This window comes from Staurois parvus, unplaced genomic scaffold, assembly GCF_062004578.1.
Source record: "Staurois parvus isolate SC_StPar_1 unplaced genomic scaffold, SC_StPar_1.0 ptg000394l, whole genome shotgun sequence".
Classification (NCBI taxonomy): Eukaryota; Metazoa; Chordata; class Amphibia; order Anura; family Ranidae; genus Staurois; species Staurois parvus.
Genome location: NW_028318190.1, coordinates 1,556,503 through 1,571,790, shown reverse-complemented (window position 1 = coordinate 1,571,790; position 15,288 = coordinate 1,556,503). Strand labels below are relative to the sequence as shown.

Genomic DNA, 15,288 nt, shown 5'->3' with positions numbered 1-15,288 from the left:
CGGTCCAGGAAGCTCATAGATCACTTCAATCCTCAGAGAAATGGGAGAAAACAGCTGGATGCAGTGAGTCTCGAAAGAAGAGAAGGATAGAGAGGGAGGGGTAGGGAGGACTTGAAAGGTGCTGAGTGGGGATAGAAGCAAACCAACTCCACTACCTTTCCGACCACTGGGTCTGGGTGAGTGGGTCCAGAGGAGGCCTCCATAGGAAAGTGCTGCGGGAGAAGAAGAATCTGCTGCTTGAAGCCAGGTTTCTGTAATTGCTAGTAGGTTAAGGGAGCGGGAGACAAAAAGGTCATGGACAGAGGTGAGCTTATTACAGACAGAGTGGGCATTCCAGAGCGCACAATGAAACAGGGAGTGTGGTTTTTAGGAGCACGGGGACCGATATTAAATTGAAGGGATTGCAGCTATTCCCGGAAGAAAGAGGATGCCTGGTGTGGGGGTGAAATAGTGGAGGACCAGGGTTTGGGGAGATATCCCTAGAGGTTAGAAGAAGGGTGAGGAAAGTAACATGGGAGCGGGATGTACACGAGCGCACATGCCTTCCAGTCCTGGTGTTTGGGTCAGCAGGAGAGTGAAGTATCAGCAGGAAGTGATGAGAGCAGTAGTAGGGAGATGGTAGCAGTGAGGGTGAGATGTACAAGTTGTGGGGTGGAGCAGAGGGGTAAAGAAGTGAGATTTTGGGAATGCAGGAAAGTAATATGAAAAGGAGGAGTAGTAATATGAAAAGGAGTGCTGCTTGAGTTATCCTGCTTTAGTTCAACTGCTGTGTTTAACTGCATCTTACCACTCCATCAATGCAGCACTCACGCAAAAGCTGCCCCCCATCTGTGATTTTCCCCCCATGAGCTGATCTAAATTTATAGAGAGATGGCCAAATGAGCACTCTTCTCCGCCCCAATTAGGAACTGATAAGGATCACATGAATAGGGGGGGATGTTTCTCAAACACATACCAGGCACAGGCTACAGTCATAAAAAAGGGTGCAACTAGAGGTGAGAACTAATCAACAGACAAAAATATATATACACTATTTGTTCTGAAATTAACAGGAGTCTATGCATTTGCAACTACCTCCTCATTGGCCTACTTAGTCCTCATGCACACTGGACATTTTTACAGCTGCTGTTTTTGGCTTTTGACATTTTTTTCTATAGCCAGTAAACCCCCCAGCATGTTATCCTATGTGTCCATGCACAAATAGACTGTAATCAATGTTTTTTGGCTGGAAAACCCCCCCAGAACGAGTGGGTTTCTAGAGAAGTTTTTTAGCTGTAAAAACGCTCCAACACTGAAAAACACGGCAAAACGTGGTAAAACGCCATAAACCGGTGTTTTTGGATGTATTTTTGACCAAAAACTTAAATGCAGGACATCCTCCTGCTTCAGTCTATCTTGCAGGGCAAAGCAACAAGTTCACTTCAATTCCCCCTTCCCAGCAGCACATTTTCATGCACTCTGGTTGGTGGTCAATCGCAGATTAATTAACTGCTTTCCAACCGCACTATAGCTGAAAAATGGCTACAGCGCTGCTCTCCAGTTCTGGGAGGACATCTATGGATGTCCTCTCAAGTGTGCGTCTCCTGCACGCCCCCTGGGGTGCACATTGGGCTCACTCTGTGACCGTTGTGCCTTTTGGACACAGCTGATCATAGATTGTGGTAAAGGGCCAATCACAGCGGCACTTTACCATGTGATCAGTTGTGTCCAATTGTGTAAGCAGACTTGCCGGTTATCGGCATTCCTTTTCTCACATGCTGTCGATAACTAGCAAGTCTGATAGGGCACAGTGAGTACATTATCTACACTGATAATTAAAAAAATCCTGGGTGAGTTTAGTGAAGGTTTGGTACACATTTTATCTCCATCTATGTCAAATCCCCCCTTAATTGTATTAATTTGTATGAGAAATGAGAATCGCACCTGTCACAACAGAAATTGCACTGTGAAATTGCATCAGATTCGCACTGCACCTGTGTGAGCCTAGCCTAAAAGCATTCCTATGTTTTGCTTTAATTCCCTCTTTAATTGCTTTAACACCTTGTCTCTCCGGGAGGGCGTCATATAACGTCTTTCCCGTATCGCGCTTTGCGCGTGTCCGCAGGGCCACGCTGTGGCGAGATCTGCCACCGGCCGTGTACCTCGGACACAGTCGATGACTGATCTGTGTACCAGCCGCATTGCCCATACCATGTGACCTGCTGTGACCAATCACAGCAGGTCACTTGACAGTTGTATACAATGGATGGCTTCCTTTCCATTGTATACAATTGTGTCTAGCTGTGAATGGTCACAGCGATCACATGCACCGGCTGGGCCAATCACAGCCTATCTGTGTCATGTAATTAGTTGTGGCCAATCACAGCTAATCACAATAACAACCTGAATGAATCGATTTCATTCAGTTAAATGCTTGCTTATAGCAAATAAATTATTTGCTATAAGCAATCAAATTGTGTAAAAAAAGTGTCCCTGATCACCGCCACACCAGTTATATGTTGAAGCTGTACTGCACTGGTGGCAGTATGTAAAAAAAAAATTGTGAAAATAATTTTTTTAGTTTCTTCATTTTCCGAAAAATTATGACAAAAAAATTTACACTAAAAATTTACATTAAAAATTACAACTTCAAAAAACTCGCCATACCTCTTATGAAATATGGCGGACTGTCTACTTTGCAAAAATGGGTCATTTGGGGGATATCTGTACTGTTCTGACATTTTTGGGCCTCAAGAAATTAGATTGGCCATCAGTACATCTGGATTGATCAGTTTTCAGATACGTATATCCCATAGTTTGTGAATTCTATAACTTTCCTACAGAATAAATAATAAATACTGATTTGGGTTATTTTCACCAAAGACATGTAGCAGAATACATCTTGGCCTAAATTTATGAAGAACAATTATTTATTTATTTGCAAACTTTTATAACAGAAACAAAGAAAAACATGTTTTTTATTTTCTAAATGTTCGGTCTTTTTTTGTTAATTTAGCAAAAAATAAAAACCCCAGCAGTAATTAAATACTACTAAAAGAAAGCTTTAGTTGTGTGAACAAAATGATAAAATTAGTTTGGGTACAATGTTGTATGACCGCGCAATTGTCATACAAAATGTGAGAGCGCTGAAATCTGAAAATTGGCCTGGGCAGGAAGGGGTTAAAAGTGCCCATTAATGAAGTGGTTATTCTACACTGGGGTTTTTTATTTTTTGCTGAATAAACTAAAAAAAAAAAAAATTTAGAAAAAAAAAGTTTTTCTTAGTTTCTGTTATAACATTTTGCAAATAAGTAATTTTTCTTTTTCACAGATGTGCACTGATGAGGCTGTACTGATCGGCATTGGTGAGGTAGCACTGATAGGAGGCACTGATGGGCACTGATTTACAGTAAAATCGCACGATTTCAAAGTCGGGTGACTTGCCGATTTGAGGTGTGATTTGCAAGCCATCTGACACAGATGTCTATGCAAATTATACCAAAAGTAGTGCATGCACTACTTTAGAAATAGGTGCGGCTCCGACCAAGTGGGAACCGCACCAATATGATCGTTCTAATAGCAGACAATATGGTGCGACTTGGCATACGATTTGCAAGTGGCCTGGCATGAAAATCGCATGCCAAGTCTCACCGGATGTGACCGGGGACTACAGGTTTTCATGTCCCACAAATGCCTTTAAAAGAGAAGTATGTTTTGTTTTTTCAGAAATCATACTTAGGTGTAGGCAGCATCGCTCTGATGCTGCATGTGTCCCCCACTGGATCTAAGGTTGAGACCTGAGCGATCAAAGACTGCTGATCTTTCATTTCTCAGTGCTCCATGAGCAAGGAGATGGTGACTCTCAGCCACTGTTGTCTGCTCACATCAGTGTGAGCCTGGGTTCATACTGATGCGGTGCGGAATTTGCAGCGGTTTCAGTGCACATTCCGCACCACATCACAATCGCATCCCATTCATGCAAACCACTGCTGGTGTGTATGTTAACAACACCCTGTAATCGGTCTGCAAAATGCAGTGCGATGTGTAGAATAGAATCGCATGGATGTGAATACCCATGAGATCCGATTCTAGTGTGGACCAAAAAAAAAGGTCTTGCACCTTTTTGGTCAGATGAGGTGCGATTTGAGCCATACAAAAGGTATGCCTCAAATCGCACCGTGATGCAGTTCCTGTGCGAATCACATGCGATATGCCGCATCGCACAAGTGTGAACCCAGGCTGAGTCAGGACTAAAGGTTTTCATATCCAACAAATGCCTTTAAAAGAGATGATTTTTAATTTTTTTCCCCCAGAAATCATACTTACCTAGGTGGAGGCAGCATCGGTCCATAGCTGCATGTGCCCCCCACTGGGTGAGGTGTGAACGATCAAAGACCACTCATTTCTCAGTGCTCTGTTAGCAGAGAGCTGGTGACTTTCAGTCACCGTTGTCTGCTCGGCCCCCACCCCCCTTCCCCGAAATCTATGCCTTTCAGATCTAATATGCTAAAGGTTTTCATGTCCCACAGATGCCTTTTAAAGGCTAGTTCACAGCATAGAATGCATTTCCGCATGCACATTTTTGACACATTCCGGTGCATTTTTGATGCATTTTTTACTTGTTCCGCTGCATTTTTTATGCTTTCTGGTTCATTTTTCCCCTCTCTTTTTCTTCAATTTAAATAGGGACATGTGTGTTCCAGTGCATTTTTGGTGCGTTCCAGTGCGTTATACCGCATCCCAGTACAGTTCAGTGCAGAAAAAATTCAGCATGTTCTACTTTTTTTTTCTGCAACCAAAACGCACTGGAACTGCAAGCACTGACGTGAACTATGACATTGACAACCATAGAACCTACTTTCTGTGTGAAATACAGCAGCGAAATACACAGTAGTATGTTTCCCCTAGTAAAACACACACAGCACACACAGTAAAACAGCATACAGTTAACCCTTTGATCTCCCCAGATGTTAACCCCTTCCTGCCCAGTGCCATTAGTACAGTGTCAGTGCTGTTTATTAGCACTGATCAATGTATTGGTGTCACTGGGGATGTAAGTGACACCAAGTCAGTCCCCCCCAGTGTCAGAATGCCCGCTGCAGTCCCGCGATAAGTCGCTGATCGCCGCCATTACTAGTAAAAATTAAAAAAAAAAAGCCCAGTATATATACCATTTATAAATGCTATAACTCACGTAAACCAATTAATTTACACATATTGGGATTTTTTTTTAGCAAAGACATGTAGCAGAAAACATCTTGGCCTAAATTTATGACGAAATTTGATTTTTTAAAAATTTTTTTACTGGACATGTTTAATAGCAGAAAGTCAAAAATATTCTTTTCTCAAAATTGTTTTTTTTTATAGCGCAAAAAATAAAAACCGCACAAACGATCAAATACCACCAAAAGAAAGCTCTATTTGTGGGGAAAAAAGGACATAAATTTAATTTGGGTGTAGCGTTGCATGACTGTGCAATTGTCAGTTAAAGTAATGCAGCGCTGTATCGCAAAAAATGGGCTGGTCAGGAAGGGGGTAAATCCTCAGGAGGGCAAGTGGTTAAAATACTGATCTGTTCAAACAAAAAAAAAAAAAAGAAGAGCTGCAGTTTGGTAGAAAGCATGTTTCACATATACATTATAAATCACTAAGCCAATTATATCCATTTAAACACTGGTTCGGGAAACATAAAAAATAACTTATGCTGAAATGAGTCTCTGGGTTTTCTGTATACAAATATTTGCATGCAACAATCAGAGTGGACAGCGGCTGTTACTTCTGGTGTAACACTCTTCTTTGTTAGGCATGAGATCACAATCTGAAGACTCTTTCATGTCACTTCTGCACCAGCAAAATCGCTCAGAACAAAAGATCTTTTTTCGGCACTAGAAGGTGAGACTATTTTCATTGATCCTTCAGTTTTATATTTCTTTGGTGAGGATACATCAATGACTCATGAAGCAGAGCTGGTACAGAAATGCATGCAGAAGTATTATCTATTCGCCCACAAGAACAGAAAGCAGTAGGGGTTTCATAGACATGGAAGAATGACCAGTATGCACAGGTATAGCTGAGCATAGAATTCTCACAGCTGGCACTTCAAAAAGCAAACGCTACGCATTTATGGCCTCATGCACACACATCATTTTGCCAGATCTACTAGAAGCCCTTTCCTGGCATAAAAAATGCCTGATGCTTAAGTGTGCAATGCATTTACACGCGTCAAAAGCTTGGCCATTATTTCATAGAATATTAGTTTATTCTGGCTGTTGAAATGACTGAATGCTCAAGCACTAAATGCGAGTTTAGGCGATTTTGTGGGCATCGAGCTTTTTTTTCTGCCAAAACACGCTGCTCCTTGATGCATCGGTAGTTTTTTTTTCTGCAAACACCTCTAAAAGCTTATGTGTGCATGGACACATAGTGGTTGAGTTACTAAAAGTAAATAGGCTGTGTCCTGCAAATGCAATTGCTTTAGGCTCCATTCACACTTGTGCAGCTTCAAAAATCATGATTTTCATTGCGACTTGATGTAATTTTGGATGAGTGCAACTTTGGCTTTGACCAAGGATAATTGTTTCTGCTGTACAAAGTCACATGTACAACATTCTGATGCGACTTTGGAGGGTTTACATAAAGTCTATGACCATCAAGTCGCATGAAAAGCAGACCAAAGTAGGACATGAACATACCTGTCGCTACAACTTGAAGTCGCAAATATGAATGGTTCACATTGGAAAACATGGGGGACAACTTGTCATGCAACTTTGGACCCCAAAGTCGCAAAAGTGTGAATGGAGCCTTATGTTCAAAGGGAAGCTCTGAAACGAGGGGAAGTTCTGCTGATCTTTTTGATCGGACCATGTGCAAGCAAAAAAAAATTTTTTTTTTTTAAATTTTCCTTGCATGTTTCCCTCAGATCTAGAGCAACTGCACAGCCTATTTACCCTTAGTAAATCAACCCCATAGGCTAACATGCAGGGATGTTTAGAGTCGGGGGGGATGGGGGAGACGCTAGGAGCAGCTGAAAAAACATCCAGTGTACATGAGGCCCTTTTGTTGTAACAGATATCACCTCCTAGAATATATATACATACACACTGATCAGCCATTACATTATGACCAGTAACAGGTAAAACGAATAACACGGATTACCTCATTACTGTGGCATCTGAAAATGGGGGCAATATATTAGGCAGCGAGAAAACGTATCCCTGAAGTTGGTGTTGAAAGCAGGGGAAACCCCCCCCCCCCCCCACAAAAACACACAAAAGAAAAATCACACACAAAAAAATAAAAACCAGGTAAGCAGAGATCTGAGTGACTGACAAGGGTCAAATCTCCAAACCTACTCAGGGACTGGATCACAGGCGGCCAGGGCTAACTCATAGGGAGCAAAAGCTGGCCGGTGTAGTCCAACCCAACAGAACAGCTACTGTAAACTCAAACTGCTGGTCCCAATAGAAAGGTATCAGAACGCATAGCGCATTGTAATTTGTTGCATATAGGGCTGCGAAGGCACAGGCCTGTCATGGAGCCCATGCCGAGTCAGGTCAAAAGCACCTACATGTCAAGTTTTATACTTTGTGTGTATGACCTCACATTTATATTTTGGAGACTCTGAACTCCTTTATCAGGGCTTGGGTGCAGGGACTGAAGATAGAGCCTCAGTTCATACATGCATTGAAATCACACCATATTAATAAGATCTGCTGTGGGTGTCAATTTTAAATTTACACCCACAACAGTTCACAAAACACAGTGCAAGTGCCAGAATCTGATCATATGGTTATGAACACCCATGAAATTCTATTCTGGTGCACGTGGGGGGAAAAACAAAAAATGCCTGCACCTCTTTCATGCGCTACGATTTGAGCCCATACAAAATGAATGGAGTCAAATCACACTGCAAAGAACCACGTGATTTGAACAGCAATTCCTGTCCAAGTCACATGTGGTTTCCTACACCATTCTTGTAAGAACCCAGGATACACTGGAAGGGACAAAAAAAAAAAAATTGGAGGTAAACATTTTTGCAAGTAGAAGCACAAAGGTTGTAGCTGTTACAGGTCACCAGCTAGGCACCTCTCTGACAACCCATAACAGCCACAATTTCCAGGGGTTTCACTCAAATTTTGGTAAAGTTTTATTTTCAATCATTGTTGGCATTTTACGCTGATGAAAGGAGAGTTCTGAGACCCTAAGCCCTTGTTTATACTGATGCAGTAAAGAATTTGCAGCGTTTTCAGTGCAAATACCACACTGCATACATGCAAACCGCTGCAGGTGTGTATGTTAACACCCCAAAAGCGGTCCACAAAATGTGGTGCGATGTGCAGAAATCGGTCAGATCGCATAGGTTTCAATACCTATGCGATCAGATTCTAGTGCGGACCCAAAAAAGGGTCCCTGCGCGTTTTTGGTGCAGTGCAAGTAGAGCCATACAAAATGTATAGCTCCAATCACACTGCACACAAAACACATGATTTGCGCAGGAACGCAGTGCTTTTCCTGTGTGAATCACATGCGATATACCGCACAGATGTGAACCCAGGCTGAAACATGCCTTTTTGTTATCTGCAATTAAAAGCTACTTAAAAATGGGCACACAAGCATCAGAACTGGACCATGGAGTAATGGAAAAAAGGTGGCCTGGTCTAACAAATTCAGTAAGTTTTCAATCGATCATCTGTGGGACATGCTGAAAAACAAGTCTGATTCATGGAAGCACCCTCTCTAAACTTAAAAGATAATGCAGAGTGCCTTGGTTAGGGTGGGCAGTCATGATATGGCTGATCAATACACACACCAATATCAGTGTATGCTTACTGTGCTGCAACACCTTTGCATTGCATAGGAAGAACAGGAATGTACTTTGCTTATATCCAGAATATCACTTTGTCTATACATGCAATTATTATGTTGAGTACACTAATGAACCAGGCCATTTTTGCAATAGAGCGCTGTATTATTTTAGCTGACAATTGCGCGGTCATGCAACTTCGCAACCAAATGAAATTTGTCCCCTTTTTCCCCCCACAAAGAGCTTCCTTTCGGTGACATTTGATAATCTGTGCACTCTAAACAAAAAAAGGATTTTGAAAAAAGTTTACTTCTTGCTATAAAACATCCAGTAAAAAAATAATAATTTAGGCCAAAATGTATTCTGCTACATGTAAATTTATATATACTGGATTTTTTAAAATGTATACTAGTAATGGCAGTGATCAGCAACTTATAGCAGGACTGCAGCTGGCATTCTAAAACTGTGTGTGGGGGGGGGGGGGGGGGAAGGGGGATTGTCACTGACATCCCCAGTGACACTTAATACAGTGATCAGTGCTAATGGCACTGGGCAGGAAGGGCTTAACATCTGGGCAAAGCGTCAACTGTGTGCTGTGCATTCACTTTACTAGGGAGGCATGCTGTTTTGTATTGCTCTGCAGAGCAATACAAAACAGCATGCTGGAGAGGACAGGAGAAATCTGTACTGGTTTACATACAGACCTCTCCCCCATCAGTGATCGCCAATGGGGAATCGCCAACCAGGACCCAGAGATAGACAGCTGTAGCCCCCAATGGTAGCATGGGTAGGGCATGTGCCCACTACCCGGATATACAAAATCACACATCTTAATACAGATAGGTCATTGTACGGAATATAACTGCCCTTAACTATTGTAATCAAAGCCCTTATGGACCTGTATTTCAGCATGTCAAGTATATTAGCATGTACTAATTCAGGTTAGATAATTGGATATCTATACCTTCTGTACACAAGTATAGATACCCATTTTTACATGCTTGCACTGTACACCCTCTTAATACGTACACCCTCTTAATGTTTTTCCCACAAAAAATGTGTATTTACTAAGGCGGGAGTGGGGAAAATGTGGTGCAGCTCTGCAGAAAAAAAGAACCCCAATGAGAATCCATGCATGGGCTTCACCAGATTTTGCACTCTTCAGTTTTAGTAAATCAATCCCACAGCTCTCTAGCAGGGAAGGAGGCCTGATCTTTCTTCTGCTGCACTGGTACTTGCAAGTTACCCTGCGCACCTTGTGGCTGTATGCATAAAAGGAGAAGCAGCACACCAATAAGCACCTTTTTGTTTCGATAAACATGCTCCTTGCACACTTGACTGGCTGGCATCTTGTACTCCCCCCTCCTCTGAACTATGCAATACATACTAAACAGTAGATGACAAGTGGATATGGTCAAATTCAGGCACTCACATTTAAAAGCGGCATGTGTGTAATTTTTGCCCAAGTTCAGCTTCAAGTGTACAGAGCTGCAATTATTTGCATGTCTACCTGGACACTAGCTTCAACTGTCCATATCACAAAACACAAGCCTATGTAAAATAAACTACTTGAGATACAAAAGAAAAATATCAGTTATATTTGGTAAGAAGACTCAGATTCTGAATGAGCAAACTCCAAGATTTATTTAAAATGTCATTAATAGGCATTGCAAATCAGGCAGGACACTAAAGCATGATAAACTTCACTTCCCAGCCCCGAGAATACATTTCACTATAAAAACCATTAACATTTATCAGTAACAGGATAGATGCTTCACATTTAGGAGGATGGAGATTGCCTCAGGCAGGCACCTGTGTACTTTGGCGTTACCATCTTCTTCAAACCAAGGACCCGGGGCACGGTAAGGGCTTGAATAGCTGCCTATTTTCCCACAGAATAGAGGAAACCATAAAGTAAATATGCCAATTTCATGGAGGGATAAAAACACAGGGGCTCAATGTAGATGTTAAATGAGTGAAGATCACACCGTCACATCACACCCTGCCCATTAAAACCCACAAAGCATTTGCCAAACACAGCTTAAAATAAAAAGTAAAACAAAGTTCTGCATTGTTATAAAACTTGATAAAAAATAGTATTTCAAACTGTACAGTCACCAGAAGTACACAATTATCAAAATTCACACAGTTCACTTGGCATCAGCAGATGCCTCTGCTTTCTGTGCCTGTAAAAAGAAAAAATCATCATTAGTTTCAATACTTCAATAACATTGGAAAAAAAAAAAACAGAATTATGCAATACCAACCTGGTCGGACTTTGCTTCTCCATTCTCTGCAGCATTGGTGGCATCTTTTCCAGAGTCTCCCTTTCCTTTCTTGCCTTTGGGAGCTTTGTCAGCTTTCTGCAAGGAAAAAAAATGTCAATGTTAAGTGCTGAACCCAATAATCTTTTGTAATTTATAACTAAAATACAGGCTAGATAGCAAGAGAACAGCAACATTTTATCAAGGCAGCCATTAGCCAAACCAAACTGTCACATAGGCCAAAACCAGTCATGATGGCAGAAGTGTGGAGAATGGAGTAATTTACTTCCTATACAGCAACATTTATCAACATTAAAAAAATGTTCTAATGGCAGGCGTTTTTTTTTGTTTGAATGCACTAAGGTAAAAAAAAACCTGGGTGCAGCTACCCCTTTATACTTACCCGAGCCTCATGTTCTATCCAGCAATATACATGAGCCTCGGCTGTCCTAGGTCTCTCTCCTCATTGGCTGACAGCAGCGGGAGCCATTGGCTCCTGTCAATCACAGCCAATAAGATTAGGCAGATTAGGCCAAGTCACAACCCGTGAATAGACACTGTCCATTCACAGGAGCGTGGCTCAGGAAGGGAGCCTGCTTATGTGCCCCCCACTGCAAGAGGCTTGCTATTGGGGGTTCTCAACATGGGACCAAAAAAAAAAAGAAAAAGGGATCGTGGCTGCTCTGCACAAAATCATTGCACGGAGCAGTCAAGTAGAACATGTTTTTTTTTTCAATTACCTTAAAAAAATTCACTATAAAATGCAAATGTCCATTTGTACCACAACGGTAAACCTGTCTATACGCTGGTCGAGTTTTAGGATTCCCTGTCCCAAATTTGCTTAGTGGGTGACTGTCAGCTGCCTGTTGCCCAACATCTCACCAAAAAAAAAAAAAAAAAGTTGGATGAAAAATTGTCAGCTGTTGGGGTATTTGACAGCCAGAACAGGGCCACCTGTCAGAGAAAAAAAATCTGCAGCAAGAGATTGGTCCTTTCAAGCAGTGTGGAGGAAAACAACAATTATGTCCAGTATTATACCATCATGACAGTTCCAGGACCTAAGTAAAATGTCATTAGTAGAAGAGGCCAAAAGTATGCATGTATCTACATCATTAAACAGTTGGTCTGTCACAAGATTGGAATTTTCAGTGTTTATCTGCATTTGAGGTCTTCGTATGGACCTACATTTTGTGGACCTTATGATGGGATTTCACTCCCCCACTAGATATTTTTCTTTATAGATTACAGTGAAAGCATCATGAAAGTGTGGGAGGGGCATTATGGCAGACATGTTCCTAGTATTTGTACAACTGATAAGAGGCTAGAACCTGACTTAGAGGTCAAAGGGTCTTTGATGTCACATGACATTCCCCCAGTACCATGTAGGACCTAAATACTGCACAGAATGCCACAAAATGTGACACCACTGTCATTCCTGGATGGGCAGGGGACTCAGACATCCTGGGTTCACAGAAATTGTTTAAATGATTCTAAGCATCATTCGACCTTGAGTCCTCATGGACACTAGACATTTTTACAGCTGCTGTTTTTGGCTTTTGATGGTTTTCTTTCTACAGCCAGTAAACCCCCCAGCATGTTATCCTATCTGTCCACGCACAGACTGTAATCGACGTATTTGGCTGGAAAAAAAGACCCAGGACTAGCGGGTTTCTAGAGTGTTTTAGCTGTTAAAATGCTCTTATGCTGAAAACTGCCACAAAACGCAGTAAACCAGCGTTTTTAGACGTTTTGACAAAAGAAAAAAAAAAACGCAGCAAAATGCTAATACAAAACGCTGAAAAACTTGTTTTTAATTTGACTTTACACGGCTAACGCTACCAGCGTTCTTAAACCGCCCCGTCTACATGGAGCTTGAAGAGCCATCTAACAGTGGAAATGACGGCGGCAGTGCCAGATCCGCTTTTCTTTTCATTGATACCAAACAGCTTCATTTGAATATGTATTAAAAATATTTTTTTAATGTTTCTTAAATTATTTTCCTAAAAATTTCTAAGCATGTGCAACAAAATCCTTTGGAGGGAAAAATAAAGTCATGCTCAAAGAGACAAGTCTGTGGCAGCATTCTATACTTGCCTTTGGAGCAGCTGCCTTCTTGGGTTTTGGCTCTGGTTTAGGTGGGGCTGGTTTCTGTAGATACAAGGGAGGGAGAGATAAAAAAGTGAACCATGTGCTGACGTTTCTGCATGCATTGTAAACAGTGTTTTGCCACACAATAGTTTAAATATGGTCAAACAGTTTAGATACTCACAGCAGATAGCCGGGCAGATCTCCTCTGTGGCTACAACAAAACATAGCACAAGAAAGTTAAAAACAAGCATGATTAGTTTCTGCAAAAAGCAAACTAAAGCTGATTAACTTACCTCATCCTTTACTTTGGACTTCTCAACCTTTGCATCTCCTTCAGCCTGTAACGGAAACAAAACAATTTAGCGTGCATCCTAAAGGAGGCTTTAAGCTACCAGGAAACCATAAAACGTGTGAGGATTCTACACAGAACACCCCAATTATAGCAGACTGCATATTCACCACTTTGTAGGTGGCAGACTGCATCACCAAGTTTGGATTCATCCAATTTTTGGCTAAAGTACAAATACCTTTGCAGCTTTGAAAGCCATTTCACACAACCCATCACAAGGTCATTTGGTTCTGTAAGTTATCTATACCACAGTAGTAGTAGAAGGCACGTTTGTACACAGGATTTCTACAAGAGCCTGGAACACAAAGCAGGCAGAAGTGAACTATACCAACTTCCACCAGCTTCTACGCACCGCGACTGAAGAAAGATTGCTTTTACACTTGAGAATGCAAAAATCAATATAATGAAAGCTACACTTTGCAGCTGATCCCAGTTTTGTCATGGGAATGTAGAGTGGAAATCTAAGGAGAAGCCAGCTTTATCCAAAGGACTGGATTACACAAATACATTGGATAAGTCTGAGCCCTGCTGCTGAACACTTTATCCAAAGAGGTCATATAACAATACTAGAAAATGGCCACTCAATCCAGCACAGCAGAGATGGACCCTGAGAAAGCCATACTCCCAGTGTCCTTAGGAGCACATTTACACGATCTGGATATTCGGGTTAAGAAATCCTCTTGCCGACATGACTAGCCTCAGGGAAGAAAAAAAAAAAACAAGTGACTACAAGGCTGGGGGAGGGGGGAGTCACGTGATCATAAATCATCTCCAGTCATTGTTTACTGAACATGGAACTTGACTTATCAGGATCGCTAAGGACGATCTAGCAAGCTGGGTCTTAAATGTAAACTGCCAAGGCCGCATTTCTACTAAATTGACAGAAGTTGATCCTCGATCCCGCGCTAAATGTGTTGCAGTCATGAAAGCACGGCTTGTGTTCTCGATACCATCACAGCAATAAAGCCGTCTTTACAGGCACCGCGATCCACCACTGCAATCATGAAGGCGCACACAGCATCCCCCAGGCAACACCCGATCACCCCACCCTGACAAGAAAAGCCGTAAGGGGTACTAGGCCCCACCCCCTTTCGTGTTCGCGCTCCTTGTTTTGGCGGAAGCCCCGCCCCTCCTCGCACTTTCCCGCGTTACATAGTTTAAACGGCCAGTTAATTAACGCACGGCTCCTCACACACACAATAACCGTTAACGTATCCAACATTGATATGACCCCCTTCATAAATAACGGGAATAATCTCTCGCTCACACAAGCCAACCCTCCCTCCCCCCACTCCGTCTCCGCCATTATGGTGGCAGCTACAAATCCCCCCCTGCGCGACTTTCCTACTAATCCCGCGTTAATAGCCTTACCTTTCGTTTCGGCATGGTGATTTCGGACGGAGGTGATTACAGACAAAAACTTTAAAGACTCCTAGCCGTTAATTTCCAGCGAATGAAACAAGCGCCGGCTGTGCTCGCCTCTTTTATACCCGGTCCGGAATACGACCGGCCAAATCCGGATTGCGCCTTGTGCCCGCCCGGATTGGCTGCGCTCTGACACGTGGGCTGGTCAGTCTGGGCGGGAACTGGGAGGAGACAGGGTGCGCGCCAACAGGAAGAAGAGCTTGCGTGGGCGAGGGAGGGGGGCTGAGGTAGAGAAAGGGCGCGCAGTGCAGCCTGACAGGGAAAGAAGGTGTGCGGCTGTGTGCCCTCATGGGGGTTTTATTTGTACTGCAAGGTGCCCATGGTGGCAAAACCGTCGTTACCGAGTTTTACCCAACGGCGAATAAATCGCATGACGTACC

The 15,288-nt window shown here is 42.4% G+C and overlaps 1 protein-coding gene across 1 annotated transcript; it reads right to left on the bottom strand.

Annotated features, from left to right (window-relative positions):
- Positions 1-10,400: 10,400 nt before the first annotated feature.
- Positions 10,401-15,013, bottom strand: HMGN2 (high mobility group nucleosomal binding domain 2). The gene is made up of 6 exons (XM_089686228.1): positions 14,855-15,013; positions 13,428-13,472; positions 13,316-13,345; positions 13,137-13,194; positions 11,050-11,141; positions 10,401-10,968 (listed from the first exon to the last, which is right to left on the bottom strand). Exons 1-6 carry the CDS (start codon positions 14,867-14,869, stop codon positions 10,933-10,935), a joined length of 276 nt encoding a protein of 91 aa, XP_089542354.1. The 5' UTR covers positions 14,870-15,013; the 3' UTR covers positions 10,401-10,932.
- Positions 15,014-15,288: the final 275 nt, after the last annotated feature.